At 55.4% G+C, this 18713-nt stretch overlaps 1 protein-coding gene across 2 annotated transcripts; it reads right to left on the reverse strand.

Moving 5' to 3' along the window:
- Positions 1–11383: 11383 nt before the first annotated feature.
- On the reverse strand, positions 11384–15818 carry DOK2 (docking protein 2). Of its 2 annotated transcripts, XM_007126286.2 has the most exons (5): positions 15676–15818; positions 14385–14666; positions 14077–14155; positions 13028–13212; positions 11384–12536 (listed from the first exon to the last, which is right to left on the reverse strand). In XM_007126286.2, the coding sequence occupies exons 1-5, from the start codon at positions 15736–15738 to the stop codon at positions 11910–11912; spliced, it is 1236 nt and encodes a 411-aa protein (XP_007126348.1). In that variant the 5' UTR covers positions 15739–15818; the 3' UTR covers positions 11384–11909. The 2 variants fall into 2 exon arrangements, with proteins under 2 accessions (XP_007126348.1, XP_054942926.1); XM_055086951.1 differs by lacking the exon at positions 14385–14666 and having other exon boundaries at positions 11910–12536; positions 15676–15738.
- Between the last annotated feature and the right edge of the window lie 2895 nt (positions 15819–18713).

Below are 18713 nucleotides of genomic sequence, written 5' to 3' on the forward strand. Positions count from 1 at the left end.
CACAAGGGCAAATATAGTCATCTCTCCTTCACTCTGCATCCCCGGGACCAAGAACACTGGCTCTTCACAGGTGCTTGATACATATTTGGACAAATGGAAAAATACATCTCCACCCTCAACCCAAACACACACACACACCACACACACTGATACCTCTATCCAGACCAAATTTCTGGCTCTCATCTATTTCCTGCTAGAATAATAATTGAAGGTTTCACTGATAATGCACTTAATGCATGACCACTTTGTAGAGGTTTTTGCATTTTATAAGGGAGGCCTTTAGAAATGAGAAAATCTTTCGTGAGCAAATGCAATGAAGCCGTGATGGGTGAATTATATGGGGGAGATATTTGGGGGCCCCCTTCTGCCCCACTCAGAGTATCTCAAAGCAGATGAGCATATAGGGGAAAGTCGGGCCCCCAAATCACACAGCCCACAGCTACACCCCCTCTGAAGCCCACTTCAGCTCCCTCTGATTCCTGAGGAAGCTGTATCAGCCATCCTGACCTCTCCCCATCTCCCACTGAGGCTTTATTTTGGCTTTTCCCAGCCTGCCAGGGCCTGGAGTTAGAGTGCAGGGGAGGATGGCTGTCTAGAGCAGCCGTCCCAAACCAGGCCAGGCCCCCTGGCATTTCAGCTAAGTGTTACTAGGCCAGGAACCTCAGGTGCCCAGAAGAGCTGGTGGGCTGGCACTTTGGGCACGGCCCCCGAAGCAAAGGCCAGAGGATTATGGATGAAGCAGAGACCCCGCAGAGTGCAGGGGTCAGTGAGTCAATTGAGGAAATCCTCATGTGTGTAAAGCACGTGTTTGGGCCCCAGGAAGAGGAACATGCCATGCCCCAGGCCACGGTCACCTGCCCCCAGGGCCCCCATCAGCTCTGATCTGACCAGGGCTAAGGCTGATTTAGGGAAGCCAATCCAGAGCCTAGCCCGGGAGGACCCCTGAAGGAGTCCTTCAGATTGTCCCTTCACTTAGGAAGATCCCATGCAGCAGGAGTCTGAGCTTTCCCATCCGGGGACCCCAGCCGGCTGAGCCAATCGGATCACCTTTCCTGGGGGCTCTCTGTATGAGGGCCCATCCCAGGTCCAGACCTCCTGGAGGAAGAGCTGATGGACTAACCTCCTGCTTCCTCCTACAGCCCCACCTTCTGGAGGCAGGAGGAGACCCTGAAGACCAAGCCAGCAGTGACCTAAGGGTGCCCACAGGCACCAGCAATGACAAGCCTGGGACGTTAGAATGTGACAACATCCAGACACAACAATAGAAGTACATTCTCTCCACCCCACCTGATCGGCGTTATCTGGGGCACCTTACGCTGCTAGCCCAGGTGGAGACCACAGCCCCACTCAGACAGAGCCTAGCCTGGGGTGAGGTCAGCAGGGAGGACTTCTGGGCTGTCCTGGGGTGGGACGTGGGGGTGGGGAAGGGCACTCGGACTCCAGCCAGAACTACCCTCTTCTCTGGAGACCGGGCAGCGTGTAACAGGCTCCTGGGAACCTGGGCACCCACCGCCAGGGCCCTGAGCGCAGCCCCTTTATCCAGATGGTCTCCATCGATCTGCTGGAGATTTTGCCAACAGATCAGTTCTCCATCCCAGTTCTTCTTGCAACTCCAATCTCTTCCTCCTCAGGCCACCCATCACCTGTCCACCTGCCTGGGGCAGCAGGAAGGGGCAGCCTCTTAAAGGATCTGGGCCCACCCCTCAGGTGCACTGTCAGCTGCCCACAGGTACCTGCCCTGGGACCTTGACACCGGGTCTGGCCATTTGTGCTGCCTCCAGTGAGTTTCAGAGAGAGACTGTGGAGCCGAGATCAGGTGATCGAAGAGTTCTCTTCCCCTCATCTCCTCCATGGCGCCATCTTGTGTCCTCTTCCCACCGCTCTTAGTCTGACGCCTCCTGGAAGCTCAGATGACTCCTGAGACACGCGCTGAGAAGAATTTAGGCATTTGTCTGCCATAGGGGACCTTGGAAGATGATCATGACTTACCATTGAAAAGAAGCACTCAATTCCCACTCGCCCCCTGTGATCTTATTTAAGATGCCCGACAACCCCATGAGGTTAATGGGTATTACTAACCCTACCTTACAGATGAGAAAACGGAGGCCCAGAGAAGTGAAGTGATTTGCCCAACCAGGACCTAGTTCTCTTTCCACTCTGCCACACTGCCTCTTGGAAATCTTCAAGTCATGGACGGAGGACTTTCCTGCAGGGACTGTAATGCATAGCATTACAGCCAGCATTACAGCTGCCTGGCGCTGCCACCCCATCACGCCAGGTGCTGTAGCAGGCTACAGAGGTCTTGGCTGAGCCCAACACGGTCACGTAGGAGCCTGGTGACCTTGGGCAAGTCATCAAGTCTCAAGTCTGAACTTCAGTTTTCTCATTTGTAAAATATACAAAATACCCACTGTCTGGAGAGGAACAGAGAATTTGGATGCTCTGGATTCTAGGAAGCCCTGTGCCCAAGAGAGGGGCCATGATCACCACACCCCCAGACACACCCACATCCTCATGCTTGACACAATGTGACCTACTGTGACAAAGCAGCCTCCACGGCTGGCTGTGACTTCCGTAAACAAAAGCTGCGGTCTTCCTCTCATGATTCCCTTTGTGAAGGGAATCAAGAGTACCAGGCCTGGGGCTGAGAGAAGCAAGGAAGACAGCTACACAGAGCAGGGAAGGGCTCAGGTCAGGGATGGTTTGGACCTGGAGAAGGGTGTTCCTGGTACCTGAGCAAGGGTGAGCCCAGCTTGGGACCACGGGAGGGAGAAGAGGTGGCTGGACTAAGGGACAGCTCTGAGGCCACCTTCCAAGGAAAGAGAAGCAGGATTTTACAGCCCCTTGCAGGCATCTGCTAATAGAGGACCCCAGTCCATGAAAAGTGCCTCCCGGATGTTGTTTACGGCTGTCCCCAGGTGCTGGCTCTCTGTCTTCCGTCACTGATACTCCACATATAAATGATAACATACGGTATTTGTCTTTCTCTGTCTGACTTATTTCACTAAGCCTAGTACCCTCCAGGGCCACCCATGATGTTGTAAACGGCAAAAAAAAACCCTTCAGGCACTGAGCCCTTGGATCTGTTATCAATGCCTGTCAACCTGTAGCAAAGGAAGGAAACTCCCTTTCCTTTCCCTTCTCTGACTCAACCTCCACTATAAGAATGCCCAAGCGTGCAGCCAGTGCTCTAAGTGAAAGCAGGGATGCTGAGGGACAAGTCTTAGAAATAGATACCCAGACATGGCTCCACTGTGGTCTATGTGAATGGTACCCCCTGCACTTGTGCAGTGCACAGCCTGTGCCACTGTACCTGATGTCCCTGTAGACACTATACACTCCTCAAAGCACTCCATCTCTCTGACAGCTTGTGCTTCATTCCTTGGTCAAGCATGTCAGGCTCACGTGAGCCCTCATTATGAATGGTGCCCCCTAGTGGTGTTTATTGCTCAACCTGTACAACCATGCACAGAGCTCCTGCAATGCCATCTCCTCCTATAGGGTAAGTCCTCTCCCAGGAGGCTCCTCTGTCCCTCAGAGGATGGGACCCACCCCACCAATTCTCCAGACATTTCTGAATTCCAGCAGTGGGCCCCACTACATGTTTAAATTAAGACTTTGAAGCCATATTTTCCACACCCCCTCTTGTGAAAGTCATTTCTGCTTCCTTGCTGTCCTGGAGATTTCCCCAAAACAAAGGATTGTACAGTTAAGGGGAACTTTGACACTTTGAAGTTCTTCTAATCCAGCTCTATCATTTTGCGGTTGGCAAAATAAGCCCAGAGAGGGTAAGAGACTTGCCCAGCACACCACAGTCCACAGCCAGTTAGTGGCAGAGCAGGGGTTAGGGCTCCTAGCTCAGTGATCTGTCTAGAATCCCTACTCATGGACAGATGGAGGTTAAGGGCACAGAGATGCTGAAAAAGCAAAGGTTCCCCAAGCACAGAGGCCTCTACACCACTGGTGGCCTCACTGCCTTCACCATCAAAGAAATCAAAAGGCTTTTTTTTTTTTTTTTGTTTTTGTAAAGGAGGCAGTTCCGTTTTGTCCGCTGGGAGGAAGGATCCTGTGCTGGGCCAGCCAAACCAGAAGGTAGAACCAGGAGAGCTGAAGTTGGTTCTCAGGGTGTGACAAAGCCTGAAGGTTGGAATGTCCCACAGGAAGTTGGCCCAGTCTCTGCCTCAGGCTCAGGCTGGGTTTGGCTGGTCAGTTCTGTCCGCTGGCCCTGCAGGCCCCAGACACTGGATGCCTGGCTCTGAGCACCCATTCTTACTTCCTGCAGGCTCATCACCAGTCTCCCAGACTTTGCCGATGAAAGCCTGCTGAGTGCTCTACGTCCCTACTCAACAGCTGAGCCCATCTTGCCTGGCCGTGCTCCCCTGACCCCCTCAACCCCTCCCCCAGCACCACCTCCCCACTGTCCAGAGCCAGCCAGGTTCCCACTCCTTCTCAGCCAACAGTCCTGGAAAGAACCAGGGCTTTTCTCACTGGTTCTCAGGTGAGAACCCCAGGTTTGGACAAACCAACCTCTCAGGCCTCCCTGCAGCGCGGGAACCTGGCTTCACCAACCACTCTGCTTTCAAAAGCTGCAGCTTCTTTTTTTCTTTTTTTATCAATTTATTTTATTTATTTATTTATTTTGGTTGCGTTGGGTCTTCGTTCCTGCACGCGGGATTTCTTTAGTTGCGTCGAACGGGGGCTACTCTTCGCTGGGTGCACGGGCTTCTCATTGCGGTGGCTTCTCTTGTTGCAGAGCACGGGCTCTAGGTGCGCGGGCTTCAGTAGTTGTGGCACGTGGGCTCAGTAGTTGTGGTTTGCGGGCTCTAGAGCTCAGGCTCAGTAGTTGTGGTGCACGGGCTTAGTTGCTCTGCAGCATGTGGGATCTCCCCGGACCAGGGCTCGAACCCGTGTCCCCTACATTGGCAGGCAGATTCTTAACAACTGTGCCACCAGGGAAGCCCAAAAGCTGCAACCTCTTGATGCTTCTCCTTCCGCTGTGACCAGGCAGGGTGGTCTTATCCCAGTTGCTCTCCCGGAAGCTGCCCTAGATAACTCCTCCATCCTGACTCCTCCCATCCCACTGGAACCTCTGCTTCCCCACCCAGTCACCATCTCAGTCCATTCCTTCTCTTTTCCACACCTTCCCACCCAACCCATCTTCCTTGCCATCCTCCGTCTTCTCTCCATCAACCTCTCCCCTGCCTTCACCTCATACTCACTCATGGACCAAGTCCTTCCTGTCTATAGGTGGAAACAGGAGCCTGGGAGCCAGGAGCTGGCTGCTGTACCCTGCTTTGGAGTTGTCTGGGCAGGAAAGCTGCCCCTGAGCATCAGGGTCAAGGATAACGTGGGTGAGTGAGTTGGGGGCGGTGGGGGGAGGGGTGGAGTATAGTTACTGGAGGAAACTAGAAAGGGAATAGGACCACATAGCATCCCTTCCCATACAGACCAGGAAGGTAACCAGCAGAGAATGAACAGCCTCGGTCTAAGCTACCCTTAATTAACCTGGGCCTCTGGCTCAGGGCATTTGCTTGGGGACTTGCCAGTGGTGACTTTGGAGAAGGAAAGAAAGCTTTGCTCAGAGATAGTGAGGTAGGGGAATCCAGAGTCCCCTCCCCTTTGTCCCTCCCCTATCTACCTAAAAGGCTACAAATGATCTCCCTGTGGATGTCGCCACTGTCAACATTAATGGTTTGTTCCTGCGGATTAAGCACAACGGTAAACAAATTCTAATAAAATGTAAATACATCTGAGAGGGATTTAAAAATTAACTTGGCCTCGGTTTCTTTAAGTGGAAGATAAGGACTCAGCAAGAGGATTGCTAAGGCCTCTTTCTGGCTCAGACATTCTGCTCCTTGAAGTGTTAGGGTAGATGGGTTTCTCGGCCCCCAGGGCACCCCAGGGCCCCGGCTGTGGAGGAGCAGGGCTGTGATGCAGCATGGAAAGGGGCCCAGGAAGACAGGCAGGCATCAACAGGGGGAAACCTGCCAATTCACGGTTCTGTTAAGAGTTTGGTCTGCCAGGAAGTGTGTCCCGAGGGCCTGCCTGCCCCTCCTGCACCTACAGGCCTGGCTGCCAGGTTTCCGGCTTCATCAGTGGCACGGCACCAACCAACCATGACTCCAGACCCGATCACGGCCTCTCACCTTCAGCCCTCCTTCCTGCCACGACAGGGACCTCCTGCCTCCAGTCCCAAGACAGCTCCTTTCACACTCCCTCTCCCAAGGATTGTTAGTGGTTCCGGGGATGCCCTGCCCCAGGGCATTTGCATTTTAAAAGAGACCTGGGGAGTTCCCTGGTGGCCTAGTGGTTAGGGTTCTGGGCTTTGGGTCTTTCACTGCCATGTGGCCGGGTTCAATCCCTGGTCAGGGACCTGAGATCCTGCAAGCCACATGGTGCGGCCAAAATAAATAAATTTAAAAATAAAATAAAAATGAAAAATAAGATTTCCATAAAAATAAAAACAAATAAAAGAGGGCTGCTGGGAGAGGTTGGGTGGGCGGGGTCGGGGTTGGACCAAAATGCTGAAGATGGGATTCCTGAAGCCGATGGGGGAAATGTTTCTGGATGCGGAATTCCCGCAGGGCTCCACAAATCACCTGTGTCCACCCCACCCCAAGTAAAGTGGGCTTCATTTATTCTTTCCATCCTGAAATAGTTATCTGTGCCTACGTTGTGCCCGGCAGTGCATTAAGTGCTAGGGGTACAAGGATGAATTAGGTTAAGAATAAATCCCACCCTTAGCACATTTGCAGTCTAGCGGAGACAGTAAACCTCCTTCCTGCCCAGCCTCCTCCTGCTGCTGCAGGGCAGCGGCCCCCGGGGGGTATGTGATCGCACCTCTTGGCAGGCCTTGACAGCTAGACCCGCAGGTGCTCCTATCTGGCAGAAACCTGCCCCCATGCCCAGACGTGCCAGCCTCCAGGCCATGAGGGGATGCAGCAGCTCGGATGAAAGGAGGCAATCTCCCCTGTGGCTTCTGCTCTCTGGCCTTTCCTCAGGCCAAAGGCCTTCTAGTCTAGGAAGCAGCTTCCCTCCCAAGCTCTCCCATTCCTGGGCTTGGGAAAGTGCAGGCAAGCCCCACTCTGCCTAGGTGTAGAGTCTGCCGGCCAGGAGCCACCCAGTCGGGGGCTGAAAGGCCTTTGACGTTGCTCCCTTCCCCTCCCCTCGAATGGTCATCTGGTTTTCTTCTTTCTGATCAGAATCCCAACCAGGTCCTCCCACTTCCACAAAGCCTGAGTTCACCCCAAAGCGAAAGGACTCTGCTTCTCTGGGCCTCCATCCCCTGGCTTATGAAACAGACATCTCTGCCTGCCCACCTGGCGGAACCTCTGGGAGGTAAAAGGCAGTCGTGGGTAACACGGAGCTCTGTGGTCCAGGCACCGTTCTAGGAACTAGGCGTTCATTCATTCACTCAGTCTTCACAACAAGCCTCTGAGAAACATATTATCTCCATTTTACTGATGTGGAAACAGATGCACAGAGCAGATGCCCAAAGACACACAGCTAGCAAGGAGCAGAGCCAGAATTTGAATGTGTGTGTGTGCCTAACCAACTATACTCAGCTGCCCCCAGAGCACTTTATAAGCAAGGGAAAGCTGTACAAATTCAAGAACATTATTATTACCCAAATGCTGTTGCCCCCTCAGGCACACCGCAGGCACCGCTTAGCCCTTTCTGATCAGACACCTGAAAGGACAAGCCTGAGCTGGTCCTGGGCTGCAGGTCCCAGAATTACTTAACCCAGCCCTGGGACTCCAGCTCCCCAACAAATCCCTCAGACCCTGGTGCCCCCTCCCTGAACCCACCAGCCACCTCTGGCCCAGGGATCCGGGAGCTGGTGTCAAGAAGAGGGCTCTGGAGGTGAGAGGGAGCAAGGAGGAAAGAGGCAGGCCCGGCCAGAGCCTGGAGATAGATGGGCCCTGCTCCACGCTGGCCAGCATCAGGTGGGCCTGGGAGCTGATAAGCGAAGCAGGGCAGTGATGTACAGCCCCACCCGCCAGGGGGAAGCCAACCTGATGCCTAATCAGATCAGACACCCCTTCCCAGACCCCCTCATTCCTCCCCCTCCCCCTCCCAGCTCACTGACCTCCCTGCTCGCTTCCCAGCCCCGCCCTCCCTGAGATCATCAGCTGCTCCTGCAGATTTTATAAAGGGCTCTGGCAGGAGGTGGGCACCTTGGCTAATTGAATCAGCACCCACGAGGCAGGAGGCAGGAGGCTGGTTAGTATCATGGCTGAAAGGCGGTGGCAGCAACAGCTTATGCGCAGCCATCAGGGAGGAGTCTGAGTGAGCAGAGAGGCCCAGGCAACCTGGATCTTGGTTTATTCTGAAGCTCCAAGGTGGGAATTCACCAGGGGGCCCGGGCCACCCCCACCACAGCCTGGGAGCAAGCTTACGGGATGGACCAGGGGCCAAGACGCACACACATGAACATACACACACACACCACACCACTGCTATGCTCTGGAAGAAAGAAAATGTTACACCAGGGGAGGCAGAGAGGGAAAAAAAGAAACATGAAGAATGATATAGCATGCTTGTGTGTGTGAACACACAGTTGCACCAATCTGTGTACGCATCTCTATGCTGGGCACCAGTCACGATGCCATTCTTATCTGCCCTGATGTCACCTCTGCATGATAATTAGCAAATAAAAGCAGTCCCTAAGTGCCCTGGTCACGGCAGAGGATCTCGTATCGACAGCTGCCAGGTAGCAGACCTGGAGCCAGAAGACCCTTCCTTGGTGGAGCTGCCTCTCGGTCTTACATTGCCCCCTCCGCTTCGAGACCAATCTGCTTCCTCCTGTATGAATTTGCCCCTTGACAACAGGCTGCCAGAGAAACACCGTAAGAAGGGCTTCATCTCTGTGTTTCTGTTTGCGGAGATTCATTGCTGAGGCTCACTCACGCCCGCATGAATCCATTCCTGTAGAGCCACTCGGAGCGCAGGCTCCACGCAGGTGGGGGGCGGGGCTGGCCCAGGGAGGGAACTAAGGAATGATGCACGTGTCCGAGGCGACGGTGCCATTGAGGATGGGCTGACCCAGCTCTCTACAGGAAGACCCACCCGCCCGGTCACATCTTCCGAGAGGGACCCTGCGGGCTCGGTCAGCATTCTCAGGACTCTCACGGCCCCTCCCACTTCCCCAAACGCTCCCTTCCCCTGCTCCCACCAGCCCTCCCCACCTTTCCCCAATCTACCACTTTTCCTTTCGAGCAAAGCTAGCTTCAGAAGGAAAAGCTCCGAATTCCTCGTGTCACAGCAGGGAGGAGAGAGGCCAGGAGAGGAGCAATTTTCAGCTTCGGGTCCCACACCTCTCGGAGGCAGCCTCCACAGTCCTCCAAGCGGGATTCTGAGGTTCTAAAGGGACAAGCCCTGAAATGCAGATTCTTCCAATTATCCCGCATTCTTCTGGGCAGTAAATCCTGAAGTTCCCTCCTTCAGGACCAAGCCCCCACGCCTGGCAGCAGCTAAGACCCCAGTGGCCTTTTCCACAGGCTAACACTGCCCCCTGCTGGGCTGCGCTGGGATGTCTGCCTCAAGTGCTCTGAAGGAAATTAGGGGGGCATCCCTGCCTAAGAGCTCCCCAAATCCCACCTGGAGAGGGGAACTACTGAACCCCTTAGAAGCATTAGGCCTGCCTGCCTCCAGTGTATTCTAAGGCTGGGATTGGGTAGTGGCAACCGGAATAGCCCTTTGGCACAGACAAGAGTCAGGGCTCCTGGAAGGCTTCTCCCTCTGTCTCCAGCCTGCTCACCCGTTGCCTCAAATTCCTTTAATAAGGAGCAAAGGCACGGTGTGACATAAAACTCGATCACAACCCACGTGGGAGGCTGGGCAGCCCATAGGTCTCTATCTTGTTTCCCTCCCCGGCCCCGGAGCCCCTTTCCAGCTGCTGCTGAGACTCCTCTAGCTGGATAGAGTAAAAGGCCGTCTTAGCCTCAGTCAGAAACTAAACTCACCTTCTTCCCCAGAACTGAATCTCTCCCGAAACCCTATTTCTCTGTGTTCCACATCCAATGTGACTCTAAGATCTGCAGGCCCTATCGCTACAATGGCATTTGAACCCCCAGTCTTTCTGCATTTCCCCTCCCAATTTAGCTCACTCTGACCCCAGACCATTTTCCAAGGGTTATCGGGGTCATTGACCTAACACACAGCTCTTACGGGACGCCCTGCTCAAAAGCCTTGTCAATAAGATTGGCCATGTGCTGATCATTCCTGAAGCTAACTGAAAAGCCTTGTCAATAAGATTGGCCATGTGTTGATAATTCTTGAAGCTAATTGATGGATTCACGGGGATTTATTACACTACTCCTTCCGCTTTTGTTTGAAATTCTCCATAATAAAAAAGTTAAAAAAAAAAAAAGACTTTGTCATTCCTCCTTCCCCTTTAATTAGGTACAAATTCCTCCACATCATGGTTAGGATCTGCCTTGCCAACTAGATTGTCCCGTGTCCCCTCCATTCTTTTTTTTTTTTTTTTTACCCTCACCCACTGCGCCACCAGGGAAGCCCCCCTCCGTTCTTAATGTAGAACTCTTTCCTGAGTGCATACGTACCTCCCCCTACACCTCCATTCACCTTCTTCTACCTGGGATGTTCTTTTCACAATCCTTCCCACCCTTGAAGGTCCACCTTAAATGCCACCTTCGATATGAAAACTTTCTTGGTCCCCCAACAAACAGCTATCTCCCTTGATCCCCAGGGCCTTGATTCACATCTTGTGGCACTTATGTCCACCTTTTGTGATAGACATGTGTGCCCTCATCTCAGCCCCCTCTGGACTGTGAGCATCGTGAGGCCAGGGCAGGCCTTACAAGCAGTGCCCCGTAATATTGGCTGAGTTGGCCGGTAGCAGAAATGTACTGACATCCCTTTCCATGGAAGCGGTTTTTGATGAGAGGAGACAGCACAGAGCCTGCCTGTGGGGAAATGGGATACAAGGGCCAATGGGGAAGTTCAACACAGTAAGGGTTCTCAGTGCCTACATGGAGGAACCCCCTCAGTTTACAGACGAAGAGGGCAAGTCTCAGGAAGGCAAGGGATTGAGTGGGAGTAGTCCCATTTGTAACGCTGAAGAGGCTCAACTATTGCCTATCTTCCAGTCCAGGTTTACTCGCACACACACACACACACACAGCTTCCCTGCTATTTTTCTGGTGTTGACCCTACCCTAGGAAAGGGTTAGAGATGGGGCGCCCTGACTTGCACAGACTTCTACTTCTGTGAATAGATGACGCTTACGATGGAGCTTAGGCCCAGAGAGGACCTTGCTGCTGGGAGAGGAGGTGTCAGTGGTGGCGGGTCGAAGCATTCACCCCCAGCAGGGCTGTGCCTGTCCCATCCCCGCCTCGTACACTCATGCCGCACAGAAATATTTCAGAAATGTTTATGCCACAGAGAAGTCCAAAACCTGCAGGAAGCTGCAGCCGTCCTCCAGGCTGCCCGGAGCCACGGCTGTCCCCTGAAGGGGACACCAGCAGGCAGGTGGCCTGCACAAGCCAAGGAACCAGGGCGACTTGCTGACATCCTTTTGTCCTCTGCCCTAAATCTGGAGGTTCCATTTAGGCCGGTGGGGGGCGGGGGAAGAGGAAGTGGAAAAGGGGTAGGAGAAGTGTGGGTCTCTTCAGGGCACTCTTCCTGCTTTGGGATGGTGACTCACCCAGCTGGCCCTGGGAGGAACAATTCCTCAGGCCAGACTAAGGCGGCCAAGCCTAGGGTTCTGGAAAGAGCGGAGGGAGGTTCCTGGGATGCGGTGGCCAGGAGGAGTCGCCAGCAGAAGCTAGAAGGGGAGGCCCACCTGCCCCCCGGCTCCTTCTCACCAGCCTCTAAGCCCGGCCCAGCATGCACAGGACCACTTCAGCGCTGGCAGTTGATGGAGTCCACATCTCCTCCACCCTCCATCACTTTGGGCCTTTCTTAAGTACCATGACATTGTCATACTCGGTCCCCTGTGGCCAGCCAGAGGCAGCAAAGTCCCGTCCCGCTGGGTAGACATGCTGGAGGCCGCTGGGGTCCCTGTCAGCTGCGGCTTGCCCGCTCCAGGCCTCACCCCGGAGCTCCTGCGGGCTGTCATACAGGGACAGGGCGGCCAACCCCTCAGGCTCATCGTATATGTGGTCGTGTCGGGAGGGCGGCTGCCCCTCAATGCTGTCGTACAGAGGGTCGGCCAGGGCCCGGGGAGGGACAGCCAGGATGCCCCTCAAGCTCTTCCCCAGGCTCCGTGCCACTGCATCGAAGGGCACCGCGTACTCCCCCTCTGGGCCCCGCTGCAGCCGGGGGGCGGGAACCCGGGCGGTGGGCGATAGTGGTGGGAGTGAGTCGTGGGGTTGGGAGTAGGGGCTCTCCGGCCGGGGCAGCACCGCAGGGGCGGGGACTGGCTGCGCTGGGGGCCCAGGAGGGGAGGCGTTCTTCTGGGCAGAGATGGCCTCTTCCAAGGCCTGGAAGATCTCATTGCCTTGCCGGGTTTCAAACTCAAAGTTGCCCTCCCCTGAGATGCAGCGCCGGCCTGCCTCAAAGGAAAAGGTTACCTGGGTGGAGAAGAAAGCCGCCGATGACTGGCAGGCCGCTGGGCGGGGCTGCTTGCTGCTCCTGGACCCAGCTCCCTACCGCAAACCTGTCACCTCCAACCTCTCCCCAAGCCGCTTCCCCTCCCTCCCTCCATGCTTTTGCTTACGAGCAAAGCCCTCTCTCATCTTTTCTCCTTCTTCCTCCCATCCATCCGAGTATGAAGCTTGATGTAGAGTTCATCCTCCACCACGCCTGCCACTCTCCACCCTCCCACCTCTCCCCACCTCTTCCTCTCCTTTCCTTCTCCCCCACCTCGACCACCATTTCTCCCTGCCTGCTTCTCTCCTCCAGCCCCTGGGCCGCGCTGTTTCTCTTCTGCCGGCCTTTATCTCGTCGTTTCTTCCTCCTCCATGCTCCCTTCCTTTGAGGGCCTCTTCGCCTTCTCCCTGACACTCTCTTCTCTCTCACAGCTCATCTTTCCTCTCACCTGCCCGCGGCAGCCCCTGCTCACCTTGTCCCGCCCAAAGCGCCGCAGGAACCTGTAGGGCCATTCACACAGCTGGGTGCCCGACTCAGGGCCGCCCCACAGCTCCAGGGCACTCTCCCCGGCCCGGAGGGTGTAAGATCCCCAGAGCCGGCACCTCTCACTGGCTTCTGTGGGTCTCATGGTCACAGCAAACTCCTTGCGGGGGGTCCCTGGCGAGGAGAGGGGAGAAAAGGAGGCAGTTCATGGGAAGCAGCCAACCTGTCTCAACTCTGCCCTGCTTTACATAGCATGCCGGGTCTCCAGAAAAAGTATTATCCACGGCCCCATGACCCTGCAGCCTGCATCCTGAAGGCTGAGGTGCCCTGCGCCAGGTCAGACTCCCTAAAATGCCAGGAACCTCCACCCCCTCCCTCAGGAGGCATCAAGCCCTAGCCACACGCACCCCGAGCCCGTGCCCACATCCTTCCTGCCCCTCTCACCAGAGCCACAGCCTTGTCTTCATCTCACCTCTTGCCCCAAGCCAGCTGCCTCCCCAATCCCTGTTGCAGCTGCAGATGCAGCTGACCCTGCCCTCCCAGCTCTCAGCCTACCCAGCCCCTGCCCATGCCATCAGGTGCCCCCCACCCCGTGTCCACCTGCTCTCCCCACGCGCCCACCCCGAGGGCTAGACAGATAGCAGGAGGGGCCTTGCCTGGTCAGCAAAAAGCTCCCTTGCTGCAGGACAGCTCAAATCCACAGAAAGAAAACCATTCTTTTCACAGACAATTGCTCGGGTGCCAACAAGGGAGAGTTCAAGAGCCCCACCTTCACCTGGACCCCTCAGCCGGGCCCTTTCCCACCAGTAGGGCCTGGACAAGAGGGAGCAGGCCAAGGGTGCAGGGCTGACATTTAAGGCAGGCCAGCCTCTCCGACCTTGGGCTGTGCCGGAAGCGATGCGGAGAGACTGATGAGGGGGCTGGTGGGCCCGGGGGCAACCACAAGGCAGGAAGACTGAGCCGGCAGCCGGCCAGCCCTCACCTTCTCCCCACCACGCCCTGGAGAGAGCACCCAGGGAGTAGAGGCAGGCCCTTCACCTGTGGTCACACTGCTGTACAATTCATTCTCCTCCATGCGGGGCCGGCCGCCCTTCCCCTCCAGCTCCTTCCTCTTTCCCTGGGGAGAAGGCCCAAGACTCACCACCATGGCCAATCCCAAGCCCCACCACTGGCCACCGCAAGCTTTCTTTCAAAACACACTCAGCCTAATGCCCTGTCTTTATTCTGAACTGGGATCCCTCACCGCCACCAAAGAACCACCTCCAGCATCCTGACCTTGGCTCTCACATCTGCCCACGACAAGCATCCAGTGCCCCATGCCCTTTCTACAGCCCTGGGCGACTCACGGGGAAGGCCAGGAGGCAGATGGCCTGTATCCAGTCACCCCGCTCTGCAGTGGGGGCCGCCAGCACGTACAGGCGCTCCGTAGTCTCCAGGAAGAAGGTGCTGGTATCCCGGGGGCTGCTGGTCTCCCCTCCGGCCTCAGCCACCCGCAGGCAGTCACTGAGGCGGATCACCCTCCGGGGGGCCTCTCCCCGGCGAGGCTTCTCCGGGCCCTCCTGGAGCTCCAGCCGGGCCAGGGCGCAGCCCGACCCTCCGTACAGCGCCGCCCCGAACCGGCGCCATTTCTGTCCCCAGACGCGTGGCAGGTGGGGAGACGGAGAGATGGTGACCAGGGGGAGAGTAGGACCCGGGGGAGACAGAGATGAAGATCGGGGGAGACCCAAGGAGGCAGAGAGCCTAACAGAGGCCTTAGTAGTTAGAAAGCACTGGAGATGCACCCCCAGCAACCCAGTAAGAGGCCTACAGTGACAGCAGAGAGGAAGCCAAAGGCAAAAAAGGCACAGGAGTGAGCCCCGTGGAGGCAACTGCAGGGAGGCCGGGCAGCCCCAACCCAGGGGATCCAAGTCAAGAGGCAGAAAACCGGTGAGTCCCGGAACCCAGAGGGGTGAGGAGGGCAGCCCAAGGGCCCAGACTGGGGAGCATGCTTCTCATTCTGTGTGAGGCCCCATAGAAGGCCCTGTCCCCCGGAACCTCAGCTGACCCTCCTGAACCTCCCCGCCTCATCCTCTGCCAAGTTAGGCCATGAAAGAGACAGAGAGAGGAACCCCAGGGTGTGTCCGCTGAGGGAAGGAAGACGTCCTCATTCAAGGAGGCCAAAGAAGGAAAAGGAGTTTGGACACAATGGGGCCTTGGCTCCCAGAGACCCCAGTTCAAGTTCAATAGCAGCCAAACGTACCCCACTGGGGCAGGAAAGGAGGAAGGAACCTCCACGGCAACCCTGAAACATCCCCTCCACTGTGCCTTCCATTCCCTCCCAAGGTGTCCCGGTGAGAAGACGTCGCCACAGAGCAAGAAAGGCAAGAAAAGCAGAGTCAGAGCCCTCTTTTTCCCCCTCCTCCCGGGGCCACGGCTGTCAGCAAAGAGCACAGTTTGGAGCCAGCTTGCAGAGGCAGGCAGCTGCTCAGGAAAGAGCCCTCCCAAGCTTGTACTCTGGGCCCAATGTGGTAGATGGCACAGTCTCCACCATCCCATAAGGGTTGTGGAACATTCCGGGGCCTCCTCTCCTCCCCGGGGAAGCCTCTAGTAGCCCCGCAGCCCCTCAGCTCAGCCCCAGCCCCGCCGTGCTCTTCCTACCTTCCCAAAAGTCTGCTGCTGCTGAAGGTACAGGAAGCCCTGCTTCACGGCCACGTCCTCCATCTTCCCATCATCCTGGGCCCCTGAGCTTCAGCCCTCGGCTTCCACTCCCGCCCTCTTTCTCTCCTCTCTGCCCTATGTTCCCCCTGCTCTCAAGTTCATTTCCTCTCTGCCTAGAGTTCTGCACTATTCTCGTCTGCTCGATGACGACAGGCTGATAAGCCCTGCGGTTTCTTGCTCTGTGTGTATGTGTGTGTGTGTTTTCTTTTTGCTGAGCGAGTTTCGCGCTCAAGCCCCCTGCATTTTCAGCGAGTAAGGAGAGAATTCCAAAAAGCCAAACTCCAGCACTTCGGTGAGCAGCAAGTCAGGTACAGAGACCCAGAAATGAAATTCGACAGTAAAACCAGTAGCCAAAGGCCCCCCCGTGCTCAAGCTGGAAGCTCAGCGTGACGGAGCCAGGAGAGAATTTAGAAATCAATCAGCCCAAGTCTGTCACTTAAAAATGAGGAGGCTGAGGCTCAGGATGGTCTGAGGGATGGGTTCAAGGCCACCAAACCAGAACCCAGGCCTCTCAACTCAGTAGGAGCTGAGCCACACTCACGCACACTGGACACATTAGCCTCACCACTTTCACACACTCCACTGCAACAGTTTCAGTCTGTGGGGAGCGCTCCCTGTCCCCCACAATGACACACACTTACACCACCTCCTTGAGCTTCTAGAAACATGAACGCTCCCACATTGAACCATGCTATGCTCCCCGAGCACATCTCAACTGTCGGAGTTCACCTTCTTTCCAGCCTTTGAGAGCGTTATAAAGACACTGGAGTTCCATCTGAAGGTTATCTTTTAAAGTTATGGTAGCAATTCTTATATTTAAGAAAAAAAAAAAAAAAAAGCTTTAGAATTATCAAAAGTGCTTCATAGTTACCAAAGTTTCCAGGCACACACTGTCTCCAGGCATCCCATCTAACCCTGAAAGAAGGTCAGGTATGAACACACCTGTTTGCAACTCTCCTGAGGTCACAGGGGCAGAGAAGGAAGTACCGGGGCACCTGATCTTTAATTCAACAGTCTTTTTTTTTTTTTTTTTTTTTTTTGTGGTATGCGGGCCTCCCCCTGCCGTGGCCTCTCCCGTTGCGGAGCGCAGGCTCCGGGCGCGCCGGCCCAGCGGCCATGGCTCACGGGCCCAGCCGCTCCTCGTCATGTGGGATCCTCCCGGACCAGGGCACAAACCCGTGTCCCCTGCCTCGGCAGGCGGACTCTCAACCACTGCGCCACCAGGGAAGCCCAGCAATTTGCATTTTAAACAAGCACCCCAGGTGAGCTTTATGTAAAATAAAGCCGCTCCGCGGCATGTGGGATCCTCCCGGACCGCGGCACGAACCCGTGTCCCCTGCATCGGCAGGCGGACGCGCAACCACTGCGCCACCAGGGAAGCCCCTCAACAGTCTTTTTATTGCTGACCCCTAAGTGGAATCCAGACTCCATGCAAGAAGATATATAGCTTTGGGGAAATCTAAGCTCCCCAGAGAATATTTAACTTAGAGCCAGATGGTTTACAGAAGCAGTCTGAAGGAGGCATGGTGCAGAAATGTTGGGGAAACCAGAGAATTAGATCAGCACTCTTGGGGTAACCCCATAATGGGTGCTTATGTAACTGAGCCATTTCCTCTACCACAGGGGTTCGGTTGCCCTAGGAAGGAGAGCAGAACAGTACACCGCTCAGACCTTCTGCTGTACATGCCATGTGCTTTACCAAAACAGCTCTAAAAGATACGTTATGAGCTCTGGGAGGAGAGGACTGAGTCACGTAAAGCTCACGGCACTCAGCCCAGCTGTCTGGATTTGAACAGGTGAATCCAGAGACCAAGGGGGAACCAAGGATGTCGGTGTGGGAAAAGCTCCTTGGGAAGTGGTTAGGAGTATGGAAATGGGTGGCCTATTCCATTTCTCTAGTCCCTTAGGGGAGGCAACATTACCTGGGGGCTGCATGGTGTGTGGTGGACTCAGCATCTCCTTATGGAGTGAGAAAAGAAGGGCTTTTCTTTTTTTTCTTAGGGCCGTCCTGGGGGCTGCCAGAGCAGTGTCTTTCAAACTTTAATACGCAAGTCTTGTTAAGAGTGCAGATTCTGATGCAGTAGGTGTGGAGTGAGACCTGAGATGCTAATGCTGCTGGTGGGTGGACCAGACCTGACTTTGAGGAGCAAGACAACAGAGGATGTTCCCCGCACCACGCCGATCACCTTCCCCCAAGGTCGATTGGACACATTCCACTCAGAACCACAGGGGGGCGCCCGAGCTTGCCAGATTACTTGGAAACTATTTAAACCTGGAGGCCTGAGCCCCAGAATTTCAGACACCCCGCATGCCATCCCTTGCCCGTGGGAGCTAGAAAAGTTCTCTTCCTGTGGCTGTTGTCTGCAGCAGGAGTGAACTCAGACCAACACACGCTTTTCCTAGCAGGACTTGTGGGAACCCCACAGAGGAAGTACTAACCCCAGTAACCTTCTGTCTGGCCACAGGCAAACCCTGTGAGCAGGGACCCAGAAGAGATAGCTCCAAGACACAGCAGAGGGGCAGAGAACCAGAGGCCCTTAGGTTACCCAGGCACCAATGATAGGGAGAGAAAGCAAAAAGGAAAGGGTCCCAGGGGTTTATATTGAGGCCCAGGTGGGGGTGGGGTGCCCCTTGGCTCCTCATGGCTCTTATTGGAAACAAAGGGACACCCCCCACCTCATTTGTGCCTCAATATTTGCCACCAGGATCCTTTCCTTTACAAAGGTTTCTCTCAGCGGGAGTTAGGAACCATACAGATCAAGAGATCACAGCTGCAGGAACTTGGCAACTTTTTGTTACTATCCTGCCAGCGATTAGCAACTAAATCTTTTTTTTTTTTTTTTTTTTTGCGGTACGCGGGCCTCTCACTGCTGTGGCCTCTCCCATTGCGGAGCACAGGCTCCAGACGCACAGACTCAGCGGCCATGGCTCACGGGCCCAGCCGCTCCGCGGCATGTGGGATCCTCCCGGACCGCGGC

The sequence above is a fragment of the Physeter macrocephalus genome, chromosome 9, assembly GCF_002837175.3.
Source record: "Physeter macrocephalus isolate SW-GA chromosome 9, ASM283717v5, whole genome shotgun sequence".
In the NCBI taxonomy this organism is placed as follows: Eukaryota; Metazoa; Chordata; class Mammalia; order Artiodactyla; family Physeteridae; genus Physeter; species Physeter macrocephalus.

Bases quoted from the DNA above. Each gene is read 5' to 3' on its own strand.
- DOK2 (XM_007126286.2), bottom strand. From the start codon at position 15,738: ATGGAGGACGTGGCCGTGAAGCAGGGCTTCCTGTACCTTCAGCAGCAG. The intron at 14,667-15,675 runs GTAGGAAGAGCA...GTCTGGGGACAG, and splicing joins AGCAGCAGACTTTTGGGAAG to AAATGGCGCCGGTTCGGGGC. The intron at 12,537-13,027 runs GTGAGCAGGGGC...TTCTCCACCCAG, and splicing joins GGCGCTTTGGGCGGGACAAG to GTAACCTTTTCCTTTGAGGC.